At 39.8% G+C, this 15,092-nt stretch overlaps 1 protein-coding gene across 7 annotated transcripts in view; it reads right to left on the bottom strand.

Annotated features, from left to right (window-relative positions):
* Positions 1–12,122, bottom strand: part of NUBPL (NUBP iron-sulfur cluster assembly factor, mitochondrial) — a 92,475-nt gene extending 80,353 nt beyond the window's left edge. Inside the window, exons 1-4 of one of the 7 annotated variants that reach the window (XM_075503113.1) lie at positions 9,583–9,843; positions 9,085–9,232; positions 8,159–8,225; positions 4,222–4,256 (exon numbers count right to left, since the gene is read on the bottom strand). Coding sequence is in view for 1 of the 7 variants with exons in the window: in XM_075503108.1 (XP_075359223.1) it covers positions 4,222–4,256; positions 9,085–9,232; positions 10,232–10,366 (318 nt within the window). In the remaining 6 variants the exon portion in view is untranslated. Of the gene's footprint in view, positions 1–4,221; positions 4,259–8,158; positions 8,226–9,084; positions 9,233–9,582; positions 9,844–10,231; positions 10,522–10,746 lie in introns of those variants that run through there. The other 6 variants (XM_075503111.1, XM_075503108.1, XM_075503114.1 and 3 more) reach the window with 6 other exon arrangements.
* Positions 12,123–15,092: the final 2,970 nt, after the last annotated feature.

The following is a 15,092-nucleotide window of genomic DNA, read 5'->3' as shown; positions in this document are numbered from 1 at the left end:
AAAAAAAATCTGCATTATGACATTTTGACTGTGATATTGTTTGAATAAGTGTTTTTCATTTAGCTAATCATCAACTCTCCCCAGCTTTATTCACATTACACAGCAATGTGTTTGGCCTTCTGCTGCCTGAGGTTCAATGCAGTGTGAGGGGGGAGAAGCACTCCCCTCGCCCCGCTGCTGCCGCCCTCCGTACAGAAACATGGACGGTCTTGTATTTAAAATACTACGTTGCTCAGCAACCAGGGGGTTTGCTTGGAAAAACAAAGGCCACTCCCTAAGATAAAATCACTCATGATGTATTTCAAATCTTGGTCCTGGTCTGCTTGACCCAATAATCCCCTGACAGAGTTACGCTAGAATAGTTAAAACTTGATGCCTTTAATGACGCGCCCCCACGACTGCAGGCAGAAGCCACTTGCTTATGCTTACATGCTAATTTGTTCCATATGGTTTTACTTCTTGCTCCTCTGTCCTTCACAACACAAAAACCATTTCATCCTATAGTGAAAAATGTAAATCTTCCTGGAAAGAAAAGGAGAGTCAAAGGAAATCTGACTGGGGAGCTTGCCTCATAGTGACAGCACAAGCATGCAGCCTCCCAACTGGATTTGTGCCATCCTTAGTCATGCACAGCTGGTGTTTGCTCACTAAAATACTCTGTTCATAAACAAGCAATCTCTATCCTATTATTGGCTGCCATCTATTAATTCCACTTGTTTCTACTATAATAAATCGTCTCTGGCCAGGCAGCTTTCATAAATAGTCATTCTAGTCTGAATATGAATCGTCCTGGCACGAAACCCAAAAATTCTTCCCAAGTGCTCCTAGGGGAGCACAACTGACTGCTGGTACATCAAAAGAACAAAAAGAATCAGCTGTCAAACTAAGCAAGCAATTAAAAATAGGACACAAGGGTAAAACTTTAAGTTATTTCTTAACACAAAAAAAACCACTGTATAGATTTATAGGTCTTGGTACAGGCACAAGAGCGTATACAATTCTTAACTAATCCATCTACAACAGGTAACCCAGGGTACCAAAAGCCTAATATTCCAGGAAGAGATGAGACTGCCCTGCTTCTTTCCCTGGCTTTGCATCAAAAAAAAAAAAAAAAAAAAAAGAAAACAAAACACCCAAAAAACAGACTTTGTCTTGGATGTGGTATCTAGGCATCTAAATGAAGTCCTGTCTTGAATTATTTACTCTCTAACCATGAAGTAAAAATATGCCAAACAGACTGAGCACCAGCATGCAAGACTTGAACTCCTGAATTCTATCCCAGCTCTGCCAACCACACTGTGTGCCCATGACAATGTCCAAGGCTCTGCCGATGCCTTAATACTTCAGACCATCATTATAATAACTGAAAAAGCTTCCGTATTAAAAAAAAATTATCTATCTATAGAAACAGTGGGGTTTTGGTTTGTTTTTTAACTACAGAAAATAGAGTTTTAAGAGAAGATGGAAGGAAGCTTTCTTTTATCAAGAGGACAAAAAATTCCTTTATGCTTTGACTGTTAATCTTCTTCCAGCTTATGACACTATCAAACAACAATAAGATGTCACAGCTGTTACTGAAAGCAGCAAGAATCTAATCCAATCTCCTCTGAAAGCATCTTCCACAGACCTCCCTCACCAGAAAACAGTTGTTCTCAATAGTCTGTGACCTGTATAATCTTAGAAAAAGAACACTTGAAAGATCAGAAGACAACATTATTTTTCAAGTCATTTAGCTCCACTATACTACTTGCTTTGAAAATCTAGTTATAAACATTGAACTTGTAATGGAAACAGACTGCATCTAATGAAGGAAGCACAGACCTTTATTGTCATGTTGACCTATCTTCCTCCACGAGTCCTTTCTTTCCTCCTTTAAGCAGCACATCAAGTTCAAGCATCAGTTTCTATAAATCTGTATTTTGTTTATAAAAGAGACATACAGGCTGTCATGAAGTTGCAGGAGGCTGCTGAAGCTCTGATCCACTAACAGAATCATTACTGCTTCCTCAGAAAGAGATGAACTTACGATAGCAACGAAGGGAAGGGAAACCATGGGAAGGTGACGCACAATCAGTAGCTATTAAAAGTAAAACGAAGAGGTCCATTGCTGCATATCTGAGATCAAAGAAATTCACTATAAACTTCAGCAGGAGGCACCAATGGACTCTGGAAAACAACTTATTTATTTCACCATAACAAAACTGAACATTCCAATGATCCCTACAATTCAGAGCACTGGACAATCCCAGCCTGGATCAAGGTCCCGAAGATATTAATTTCATAACCCTGACTCACAAAACTAGTAAACTGAAATCAATGTGAGTACACAAATGAACACACCAGCAAATTCAAGCCCAAAGGCTAAACATAAACATGATGTATGCCATCATCTAAAAAACAACAAAAAAGAAGACATTAATGCATGAACGAACAAGATAGAGTTGACTTTATTCAATCCACCTTAATTTCATATTTTCTAACCTGTAACTACATCAATGCACAATTTCACCAAGGCAGCAGCTTGCTAAATTGTGACCATCAGTTCATGCAAGTCACAGCTATTTCATCAATTTCAGCTGCTCGTCATTGATTAACATCCACCAGATGCTGGCCTCCAATTTTACACCACCACATAATCGTAACATCAGAAATTACTAGTGCATTCTATGTTTACTTAACTTTCTCAGCTCAATTTCTTAGTCCCTGATTATCCAAATAACTCCACCAACAACCTCTTCAATCATTCTAGACCATGGTCTCTCTTATTTGTGTGCTTTACAAGTGTTTTAATGGGCTACTGAAGTGGTGTATCACATCACTATGTTTAACTCCTAACAAAAGGGTATAATCCCACAACTTGTGTACGTCAGAATTACTAAGAGATGCTTTATCTAAATATAAATTTAAACAATGCACAAAACTGCATGTTTGAAAAGTATCAGAGACAATCCTAGAAACGCTTAAGCTGGTACAGAAAGTTATGTGCAATTAGTTGACTTGGTTTCCATGGAGCTACTCAATGACCATGCCACAACACAGATCACATTGCAGGATCACATTCGTTTTGTAAAAGTATTACAGCAAATGCCATGTTTTAAAGTTAATTAGAAGGAACCATTCAAGCAGTTTTGCTTTTCAAGATGACAGATTTTTCTCTGAAATCAAATTACTCCAGCAGTCTATTTAAAACACAGAATTAAAACCTGTGAAATACCAAGATCAGAAGCCATTACAAACAGTACGTATTTCATATAACAGCTTTAAACACTCTCTTCTTATCAAGTATGACTGAGTTTATGGAAATTTTTTTAATCTTTTACAAAATTCCTACAGGAAGTGTGCGGATTGCATTCCTCTGTGTGTGGAAAGAAGTGTGCTCACTCCTTCTACCTGTTGTTTTCTTTTACTCATCTTTTACAACAAGATGCTACATTTACCAGATTAAAGTAGCTAAGCATACTTTGTTTTCAATTAGTGCTTTATGAGTACAAAACCTGCATTATACACCCTTACATAGGAAGTGAAGCTTACTTCTGAGTTTACCTCTGTGGCAATAAATGTGCACAATGGAACAACTCCCAGTCTATCGCAGCACATGGACATAAGGAAGACCTGCTGTTTTTACACTTGAATGGTTCCCACTGTCTATTTATAGTCCAAGTAATAGTTTGAGCAATACCAACCTGGGCAATGATATTTTGTCACTCAAAAAATGTACTTCCAAGCTTTAGGGAAGATACGTAGCTCCTTTTTTCCTCAGCTGTTTAACAATTAATGTTTCACATTAATTTCTCCGGAAAAAGTAAATCTTTAGAGCTATAAAAAATGTTTTGGACACCATCCAGCACTTACTCATATTTTTTCGAAGTCAGTGCTCTGAAGTGATAGAATTCAATTATTTATTACATGTCTCCAACCTGTACAAACATCCTCTACTATGTCTGCACAGCCTTGCAGAATTGCAGTTGAACTCAGAAACACACAAGGGAAAGGACACAGACAAACCTAGATGAAGGATGAGAGCTACTAAGTCATTCACCGTACTGATAAAATATATACAAATTAGTATAAACTCAGAAGTCCATGAAAAACAAATAAAGAAATTAACTGTCAGAGTAAATACTTAGATTTAATATATGTGACTGCCCCCAGCAGTAACCATTTTATTTATGACTCACACACTTGTTTCACATTAAGGCTGATAATTAGATGTTCACCTACCGAATCATTTGCTGCTAGGGCGAGGGCTATATTTACTGCAAGAAAGAGGAAGGGAAAAAAAAAGAAAAGATTAAGTGCAAGAAAACTTAATTCCTAAATATTGAGAATGTTATCATTTCTAACAAGAGAAAATATAAATACATCACACTTAATAACTGCATTCATCATCTTGGTTCTTAGCTTCTTGCACCTCTACAATATTACTAGTTTAAGTGGCAGCAGCACCCACATTTCAGTCCATGTTTGCCAACAAACTCAAGCTAATCCGCAAAAACTTGCAAACTCTAAGTTTCTAGAGGACACTGCAAAATAAAAATACAATCTAAGTATTTTGTCAAAGGATAACATTAAGAAAAAAATGTTGAGGTACCCACTTGACTTTTGAAAAGTGGACATTGTACTATAAAACTAAAATAATCCTACCATAGGTAGCCTTCACCAGTCTCTAGTGAACTTTCTAAAAACTAGAGATTAGGTAAGTATTGACCTAAACTATTAAAGTACAGTGATCAGAAAGATTATCATACCCCTTTTTTGATTTTTTGTGATATATTAAACATGGATATTTTCTGGAATAAGGTGCAATGCATGCTTTTCACTTTGTTTTTATGTCAGAAAACAAAGTCTCATCTATCCTGAAAGCATCTGTAACAACTACAGAAACAGAAAAACAGAATGAAGCAATTAAAAAGACTGTGAGTTTGTTTACAGCTTTTACACTTCCATCAATACTTAACTCCCATAACTAAAAAGCACATGCAAGAAATGCTATCTTTTAATGGCTCACCAGCTTCAATTATGTTGAACCCCTCTTTCTTGGGTAACATCTTTTGCTTTCTTTACACATTGCTGTATGTCAGCCCATAAGGCCTTTCAAGAAAGACAAGCTGCAGTCAGCCTTGTTCTACTGGAAGAGTATGAAGGTACTGAGAATGAGCTGGGGAGCCAGATTCCCAGCTTAAAGAATTTAGTATTGCGAAAGATAAGTTCCTTCAAACAAAATGGTGAGGAGGTTAACAAGGAAAATTGTACAGCTCTCCCCAAGAAGCACACAGCCTCTGTTTATTCCTAAGCTGATAAAGCATATAGATTTTATTCTTCAGTTTGCTATATAAACAGATGCTTGATTAACTGTTCCCTGAATCAATCAGAGGAAAATTCATCCTCTGGAACTTGGAAACCAATCTACAAATCACAGATAAGGAGAAAAAACAAGCAAACCAATGATAAATAAAAAAGAAAAAAATAAAATCAACTGCATCTCATGTCTGAAGAAGCACAAAGGAGGCAGCAAGTTACTCCACACACTGTCTCAAAACCACTTCATACATCTATCTTCTTCCTATACAATTATCATGTGTGAAAATTAAAGTATGATCCACAATGCTTCTTCAATAAAGGATATTCAACTATTGAAGGGAAAAAAGGGAGACAGTGGGAATAATATAGTGGAAAAACCTGAGTTTTTTAGCTGGACGCCTCACGTTCTCTGTTGAATTCCAGCTGATTCTTGCATTCTGTTGTCTTTGTATTAACGTCAGTTCCAAGAGGGCATAGAGATGCAGCAGAGGACCCACCCTGATCCTAAACATTCATGTTGGCCCTAACTAGTAAGTTCCCATAACCAGGAGTGCAGGAGAGCAGGGCAGATACCTTCCAGAAGTTCAATACAACTTTTAAAAATTATTTTTTAAAACTTAACAGCAGGCTCCATGAAAAGTCACCATGGTATCTCTGCCCATGCTAAACCACCTGACCAGTATCAAGACTGATGCACAGGGAGATCAGAGTTAGTCTTCTTGAAATCATTACAAGTCTGGGAAGGTTTCTTAGTTTGGACTTTGTAACTTCCAAATGCAAAGCGGCCCTAGGAATAGCGCCATTGAATTCTCAGAACATTGAGCTAACAATACAAATAAAACTTCTTGGCCCAAAATCAGACATGTACAGAGCCAGCTGAGTGTATCTACATCCGTGACGCGGTTAATCTACATCATGAATAAAATACCTACAGATAACTAAGATAAGCTCTCTCTGAAAGATAACTTCCAATACTTACATCTCAATGTAAGTGGCATTTACAAATAGAATAACCGGTTTATGACCAGAATATTCTAACATGCAGAGAAGGCCCAGAATCAAAAAACATGATGTTGATCCTGGAAAAGAACTATGAACAAATACTATTATCACCTTTGCCAAAGCCCAGACCTGTGTCTGGGTTGGTCAGGTGAATAGATGGATTTTGGCCCCTACCTTGAAAGGGTGAGTTTCAATAATAGTGCATCCTACATGCAGAATAAAAAGCATACAAGAGAAAAAAAAAATTAAAACACAATTAATAGGACTGAGACGCATTTGACCATGTGTTGACTCTATCAGCTCTCCTGAACAATGATGAAAAATCTCAGCCCATTAGTCTTTGCTAAAAATGTCTGAAGGCCAAGGTAGTTGGTAGTATCAGTAGTTTTATCTTCCTCAAACTGCAGGATTAAAAAAATGTGAGAAAGAACACCAGCCATTAATTTTATTCCACTTCTACAGCTGAAAACAATAAGCATTTCACTAAATTAGAAACTTCTCTTCTTTCAAGATCACACTTTGAACTCTTCTCATGCCAGGATCAATTTTTTACAGTACTCTCATCTTCAGGTAATACAAAATAGGGGACAGAAAAGACAAAAAACCAAACCAAAACAAAAAACCCCTTTAGCCAGATGGAGTAAATACAGCAGAATGCTGGTAAAAGACAGAAACTTGACAGGAAAGAGATAGAAAACATAGGATACAAACAAACAAACCAACACTTACACTAAGCAAACAAAAACAACAACAAAAAACAACCGAAGTATTTAAACATGTATTGAAAAATATTATTTCTATAACACAATTTCTTCTTTTAATCATTGACTACATTGATTTCAGATAACCAAAAAGTGCTAGAAGCAACAGAGAATACAATCTGAAAGCTACATGCAACAAACACAAAGAGTTATTCAACAGAAGTACTAAGACAGGTTAAGGAACAGCCCTGACAAACTTGACCAGAATGCATATCCACTTGTCCTGAAATGGAGATCTGGAGCAACTGAAACATAAACACACTGGGGGAAAGAATATGAAGAGCTTTGACAGTCCTTCAGGGAGATGCAGATGATAAGACTGATGATATTTTCTGTGGTGCTTTAGGAATTAGAGGTGCGTACCACCCTCCTTCCTTTTCAACTCCTGCTCTCAAAATGAGTCAGCAGAGTTGTCACCAAACATGTTCCCCACAAACCTCCATTACAAAGAACATAATTTAAGTACATGATTCAGCAATGATGCCATGCAATACTTTTGTTCATACAAGTTATCTGATCTTCAATTGTCCATCTGAACCACGAAATTTATTCTCATTTTAATAAACAAGAATCTAGATTAATTTTTCTTCTCAATATTATAAATTAATAAATTCATTAACAAAAGGCTGTCCAATACAGCAACACCTGAATGGTTCATTTACATTTCAACTCTCTATTTAATGCTTGTTGAACCCTGATTTTTTATTTTTGAGTGCATGGGTATAAAATCCCAGCTCTTTAAGTGTTACTTATACATGTGTGATACTTTCTGTACAAGTTACATACAGACGCCAGTTAGCGGAACTTAAATTAGCACATTTGTTTGCAGATATGAGGAGGATAATCTGAATTTACTGTTCAAATTATGTACAATAATTTATGTACCAAACAGATATTTGGTATTTTCAGTAACTGGAAACAACCAGCCTATGAATTATAACCATTGATGAAAAGGTACATCATTAAGAAATGCATGTGTTGATTGTTTTGCACGTCTTTGTACAGGAATGTGTATCCTATGTATAGGATAGTATATATGTGTATCCTATGTACAGAAAAAAATACTTTCAATTTTTTTTTTTAAGTACAGTTACTCTTACTACAGATATCACGTTTGTCTGTTCTAGTATTTATTAGACAGTCAGTCCTTTTCAAGCATGGCTGAAATACAAACCACAAAATGAGAAATTAAGAGCTACATCAATGTGTTATGCATGGCAAATGGAGATGAACAGCAGACAACATTCAACTAAAGGATGACTCTTTTCTAATCTAGATGCTAGGGAAGAGATTTTTAAACAAATTTCTAACACTTTACAGAGATCTTTGCAAAGAGGTTTACCTTCAGTGCCATCTTTGTTTAAGTTCAAGCAGATTTCTGCAGTACTGCTAACCCACGTACTATGTTGTTCTATCACCTAGGAACTACATAGTTAGAGAAAAATTAATTCAAAACCTAATGGTGGGGCTGAGAGAAGAGTTCAAGGTGCTTCACAAGGCTCTGATCAGTTTGTGTGGTTTGTAACTACTGTTTCATCTTTTGTTTATGAAATGCCTATAACGGTAGTTGAGAAAATTGGCCAGAGACCTGATTTTGAAACCTTCTAAACATTAGCATCCTCTACAGTGCACATGACTATGCCGACATAGCACAGAAGAGCACTGTATAGGCACACCTACGCTGCTAGAGAAGCAGGAACAGTATCACTGCACCAGCATATGATCCCCTCCACCTCAGCTTACACCGCCTAAGAAATCAGACTGTCCTCGGACAGCACTGTGCTATTACGAAGATATTATTTCAAAGCTGTCTGCTCAATTTGCACCTCATTTAAAGCCAAGACCTCTGTACCCACATAGATTCTTAATGGCTGCAATAGGACTTGACAGAGGTGAAGGGCTGTGTTAGTGGGCCTCAATTAGAAGGTAATGACGCAACAAGTGCCCAAATATTCCTTACAAAATATTCCTTACTTTGCACAAAATGTTCAAAGTAAACAATTAAAAAAACCCATCTTACCTGCTGTTGTTGATTTTCCAACTCCCCCTTTTCCAGAAGCCAAGACCACCACCTGCTTAACTCCTTCTATGGGCTTCTGTTTCGGCAGCCCGCGTGAGAGGATCCGGATGCGTTTGTCCCTTAGAGCCTCATCCCTGGAGCTTGAGGACTAACAAAAACAGAAAGCAAGCGAATGCATACGCACCAACCTGCGGCTTTCGCAGAGAAAGCTGACAGGGAAGAACCCACCTGCGCGCTGAGAAATTTTCACTACTGGTCCAAAAAAAGCGTTTTGCACACGGGCTCTCCCAAAGAGAGCCTGCTTCACAGGCAGGCTGGCAGGAACGGGGCCTACTTAAAAATAACCCCAGTGGGCATTTTGTTAAGACACACAGTTAAATATGATCGATCTTAACACTTAAAAGAAAAAAAGAATGAGGGCTTGTGTTAAAATAAACCAAACCACCACTTAAAGACCTAGAAGCCTTAAAAAATAGGCTAGACCTAGCAGTCTTTCACCTTACCGTTGCTTCAAGCACAACAAATACAGCCAACAGCAAGGGAAGAGCAACCCTAGGTGCTGAGGCGCCGGTGAGGCACAGGCAGCTCTGCAGAGCTGCCCGTCCCCCGAGCCGGGTCAGAGGCAGCTGTACCAGCGCCGGTTCGCTGGAGCAAGTCCCACTTCGCTCTTATTTCAGAACAAGATTCTGCACCCTGCGGGCCCCCCGCAGCAGGACGGGGAGACTACCAGACAGGAGCCCGCATCTCTACAGGCAGCGTCCCACTTAATACCTGGTGGCCCAATGTGACCACCACAGGCAGCGAGCGACCGCTCGCTACTTCCGCAGAATTGACCACGGTCCAGGCAAAAAACCCGGCAGAGACTCGCCCTCCTCTGCTCGCTCTGGCCGTGGCCCCAGACTACCCCACGCCGCTAACGCCCTGCAGCGACCGTGCCCCCACACCGCAGAGCAACTGCTGAACGCAGCCCGCCAGGGCACGGCCCGCCAGGGCACCCGAGCAGGTCTAGGCCACGGCGGTCCTCCTGCTTCCCACCCCCCGCTGCTCCCCCCAAGCACACCGACGGCCCGACCCTGCACGGCCGTCCCGCTCCCCTCCCGCCCCAGGGCGGACCCGGCGCACGGCTGAGAGCTCACGCTTCACTCACCGCGGAGTCGGCAAACGGAGCGGCGCAAGCGGCGGAGCCGCAGCCCGGGTGGCGCCGCGGCGCCATCGCAGCCCTCCCGCCGCCGACGGGGAGGCGGACGGCGCGCAGCGCCCAACGCCAGGCGGGAGCCCCCATGCCCGCCGCCTACCCCGCCCCGGGCGCGCTGAGATGGCGCCGTCTCGCCGCGCCTCGGCCCGCCCCCTGCGCCGGGCCGGGCCTCTCGCCGCTCGGCCGGTGCTTCAGCCCCTGCACAGCCCGGGAGGCCCGGAGCCCCGGCGGCGGGGCTGGGCGGGCCCAGCAGGCCCCGGGGAGAGCGGAGAACTTGCTGGAGATGGAGGATTTTGCACTGAGAGAACTGCTGCGGCTGCGGACCTTGGTGGAAGAGACCGAGGCCTTCCCGGATGAAGTGCCGAACGGCGGCACTGTGAAGCAGCAGCACAAAAAAGCAGCTCCTTGCCGCTGTCTGTGAGAAAACTGCGCCCAGGGGGAAAATACCGGGTGACCATATGCATTACAAATTGGTTTGGGGTTATTCCTCATAGTGTGGTGCTTGTCCCCGCTGAATCTCGCTCCGGTTTTCTCTGCGGCACTCCTTCAGCTTGTCGGTGCCTTTTGACTTCTCATCTTGGCCTGCAAAATGGTTTGCCGAGAGCTTGGTCCCTCCTTGTGTCCTCTGCAAATATAATAAATATATTCCATTTCATCGTTTGGGTCATTAATTAAAAGAATAAAGAGACCTGTAGCCAGGACAGATGCCACCTGGTATTTTTTTTTAATAATACTAATATTGAAGCATTGATAATTGTTCCGGTTATAGTTTCGGTTTTCCAGCCAGTTTACACCCACTCCGTGGAAGGTTCATCAAAACCACGTTTCTGTTCCTGATGTCGTGTGAGATTTGTTTAAAGCTTTAAGATACACATCATCCACTGCTTCTCTCCCACCTACGAGGCCTGTAACCACGTTGTGGAAAGAAATTAGGCCGGTTTGACATGATTTGCTCTTGACAATTCCATGAATAGTCCTCATTCATCTAAGTGGTATTATAGAAGTAATTCAGATTTTGGCAGTTTCAGGCCATTAGTTTTCAAAGACAAAATACAGTGTAGATAGTGTCTTTTGTTGGTATCTGTTGTAATACGTAATGGATCAGAGGATTTTACATCAGTTTAAAGCATTATTATAATAAACATTTCCTCTCACAGTAGGTGGAATTTTCACCACTATTTTAAATGTTATTTTTGACTTGTATTATTAAAAGCTCTAATCAAGCATTTTGCTAAAAACCACCATTTTCAAAGGCTTATTCCAGTGGTCAGCTACCACTCAAAAATTACAACAATAAAAATGAAATTTTTTGCTATCCTTTAAGTGTTTCTCATTCAACCTCTCATTTTTGTTGTACCCACATGAGCATATTTTGCGTAGCTAGCACAGACACCTGAAGAGGTCAAATAGTTTCCCAATAATTTACCCTACTGCCAAACCAAAATGCAAAAGAATACTGAAAACCAATGAGCCACTTCATTTTGAAGCTATAACACAGATTTGCCTCAAGGGCCTTTTTTTCACTGCCTCAAGAAACCATGTTACCTTTTGCCTTGCAAGAAATTTGCATAACTGGTTTTCCTACCTTGAGCAGTGGGAGGCAGTGTTAAAGTGCAAAATACTGTGCATCTCACAGAAATTAAATCGGTGCTGCAGGATCACTGGTAGGCATTCAGTTTAGATATCAATCACTTCAAAGTCTATACAAAGAGACGAAAATTGCAAAAAAGTTCTATCATATACTCTTTGGTTCTGAGAATAGCTGTAACAGAGACTGGAACAGCCCTCACATGTTTTTGTGCGTTTGTTTTTTTGTAAAGCTGATCTAGCACAAAATAAAATTGATTTTTAGAAAAGTAAGCTGAAGGAGTTTTCCAAACTGTCACCTAAGAAAGAACAATTCTCAATATTTTTAGTTTTAATAATTTCTTTTAGACCTGGTTTGTTAATAGTAGGGGAGCTAATATGGCAGTAGGTTGTACTGAACATGAATATGAAAAGTGGAATTTGGCCATTAGAAAGGGATTAAATTTGCTCAGCAATAAAGCAGACATTTTCAAAATACCTTGATTGTTAATAGTGGTATACATTGATTACAGTTTGATTGAGTAGTATTCCACGATCTCTACTAATTGTGAAGACAGTTTTACGGATTATATACTTCTCATAATTGCTTTTGGCTTCCTATTTAAATTTTTACATTTGAAAATACTGGTCTAAGTTGTTTGTCTGACATGTCATTGCAGTCCACATACAGTGCTAAAATATAAGTCTAGGAAAATGCAACCAAAAATTAACAAACATTTTACTGCCAGACTTCAGTCTTTATGGAAACTATGGGCAATCTCTGCATCTTTCAGAAAATTCCACTCTGGACTTTTCAATAGTTCAACAAAATGAAAAACACAATATTTAATTTTAATGCAAATTGATAATGTTTTCTTTAATAAGTGTAAGAAAATGTTTCAAAGACTTTAAATTGCTATTCAGCCTGAACACTAACATGATAAAAATATAATTGATTTTTGTCTGAAATTAGGTTGTCTTGTGTTTAAATGTATTTGTTCTCTATCCAAAATCAATTAAGGGTATCCAGGTATAGCTAGGAGATTTGTTGCCAAATGACTCAAAATTTTAAAAATGAATTAACATTTGAAAAATGACTTGGTAGATAATTAGGTTGATTTGTGTGCAATAGGAAGTAAGCAGCTAAAAAAAGAGTATGTTATCCAGACTGTAAGCTTTCAAGGCTGATGGAGCCTTGTGTTTCCATTATCATTTCTGGGCGTCTGCATAGTACCATATTAATAATATAGTAAGTTAAGGACATGCTGCAAACTCTTACTCATATGAGCCATCCATTTTGGTCACAATTTAAACTAGACATTTTATTAAAGAAAGGCTAAAGAAATGATCTTCAAAACTAAGGGCTCATTTTAGCTTCATGACCAGGCCTGTAATCTTTGGCCACAGAGGTATACCATAGCATACCAGGGTGAGTGTGTGTGGCATGGGGGTCACCGATTCTGGTTTTTTTCCCTGGCCGGTCAGCCAGCCTTGGCACATTTAAGGTAAATAAGGTTAAAATGTTGCTTTTTATCTTTTTTGTTCACATAGTGATAATTGCTTGGTTCATGAAGAAAGGAAGTCTAAGATCGCTAAGTTTTTGGCCAGTTATCGTAGCTCATGTGATGGACAATGAGGCTGATGTTGTATGATTAAGAAATATAGATGAATACATTAAATTATGAGATAATCTTCCATATATTGTTATATAGTAAAATAAGATACAATGCCCTGAAAAAGAGTTCTGGAACTTGTGGCACTTCTGGAGAAGCCAGCAAAACTTTCACTATGATTGCCTTTTAAAAGTTAGAGGCTCTGCTTCTATCTGAGGCTCAGAGTGCTGGAGAGCAAGTAGGACACTTGGGGTCATCACGTTCCCTTTTTTCCATGCTATCTTAAACTGGAGCAGTTGTTCCCAAGCTTTTTTAAAGCTAAGCCTAGTTTGAAAAAACTGGTAATCCTCTGTGACTTCTTGTACTCTTACCCAACAACTGCTGGTGCAGGGAGCCTTGCTGCTGCCCTGGTTTCTGAGCCTCGGGCTCGTTTGTGTTATCTCTTGGCTCAGCCCATGCGCTGTGTCTCAGGATGGCTGCCACCTCCTCCCTTTGGCAGCTCTGAGACCAAGCTAGAGCTGCTCTCATGGCTCTTGCCAGACTATCATTCTCCGTGGGGCTGACAAATTAGATCAGGCTGCGAAATAAACCAAGCCAAAATGCCTACCAGTGTGAGGTCTTTGCTTTATCTTTGCTATGCTCCTCATGTAAGTTAAAGCAACTTCCAGGCAGCTTTACTTAATGCTGGGACACACGATCGATCTGGTTCTGCACAGACCAGCATCAGCTTGGCAGAGCTCATGCACGTGGGCTCGGTGTCGTACCTGAGGGTAACAGGCTCCAGCCATATCAGTAAGGCACACGTCAGAAACATGTAAACAGGGAATTTCAGGCATGAGAGGAGAAAACAACTGTAGGCAGGTATGAGGACAGTCTCACACTATTGCCTCTCTGTCATTCATTAGAATTTCTCTTCTTACATCTTTTCTTGCTAGGCTTAGATACCAAGGCCGACATCACTGATATCGAGGCAGTTATGCACACTTGTTGAAAAGTAAATGTGGCCCAAGATATTTTAAAAGATTCTGATTTCAAATATCCATACAAAACAACTGAGTTTTATCTGGGTTTTCATATGGAATATTACCTTGTTTAAGAAGCAAACTTTGTTCATTATATATGGCAATACTTGAAACTGCAACGTCTTAACAAGCACAATGAAAACATATAAGAAACAGTAATAATGTATTCATTTTACTTTAGCATGTGTATTAGTATTTTCAATAAATATAAGACCTACAAAAGTAGTTTCATCCTATGTGAATGCTTTGCCAAACCTTAAACTGAGAAACAAATTGTCTCCTTCAGTTCTGTTTTGCTAAATGAGGAAGGTCTGGCAGAATTGAGCCCAATTTAGTTTGTACATTGCTTTTGTGTGGACGTTTTAATCAGTGCAGTCCTTCACAGTCAAGAAGAGATTAAAACCTTATTTAAATTATTGCTAGATTCTTCTGAAGTCAGTCATCAAGTTCTTCAGGTTAATATTGCCTACTATAGTAACAGTCACATCACAGTGAAGATGCAGCTGATATTACAGCAATTTTTCCAGCCTTAAGCAAGTGGTGCAGAAAATGAAGAGATTTATTTTGTTGAATATGCCCTTCAGTACCTGATCTATAGATATTCCTTGCATG

Source organism: Mycteria americana, chromosome 5 (assembly GCF_035582795.1).
Source record: "Mycteria americana isolate JAX WOST 10 ecotype Jacksonville Zoo and Gardens chromosome 5, USCA_MyAme_1.0, whole genome shotgun sequence".
NCBI lineage: Eukaryota > Metazoa > Chordata > Aves > Ciconiiformes > Ciconiidae > Mycteria > Mycteria americana.
The sequence above is the reverse complement of the archived record's forward strand: the minus strand, read 5'-3'. Positions and strand labels throughout refer to the sequence as shown.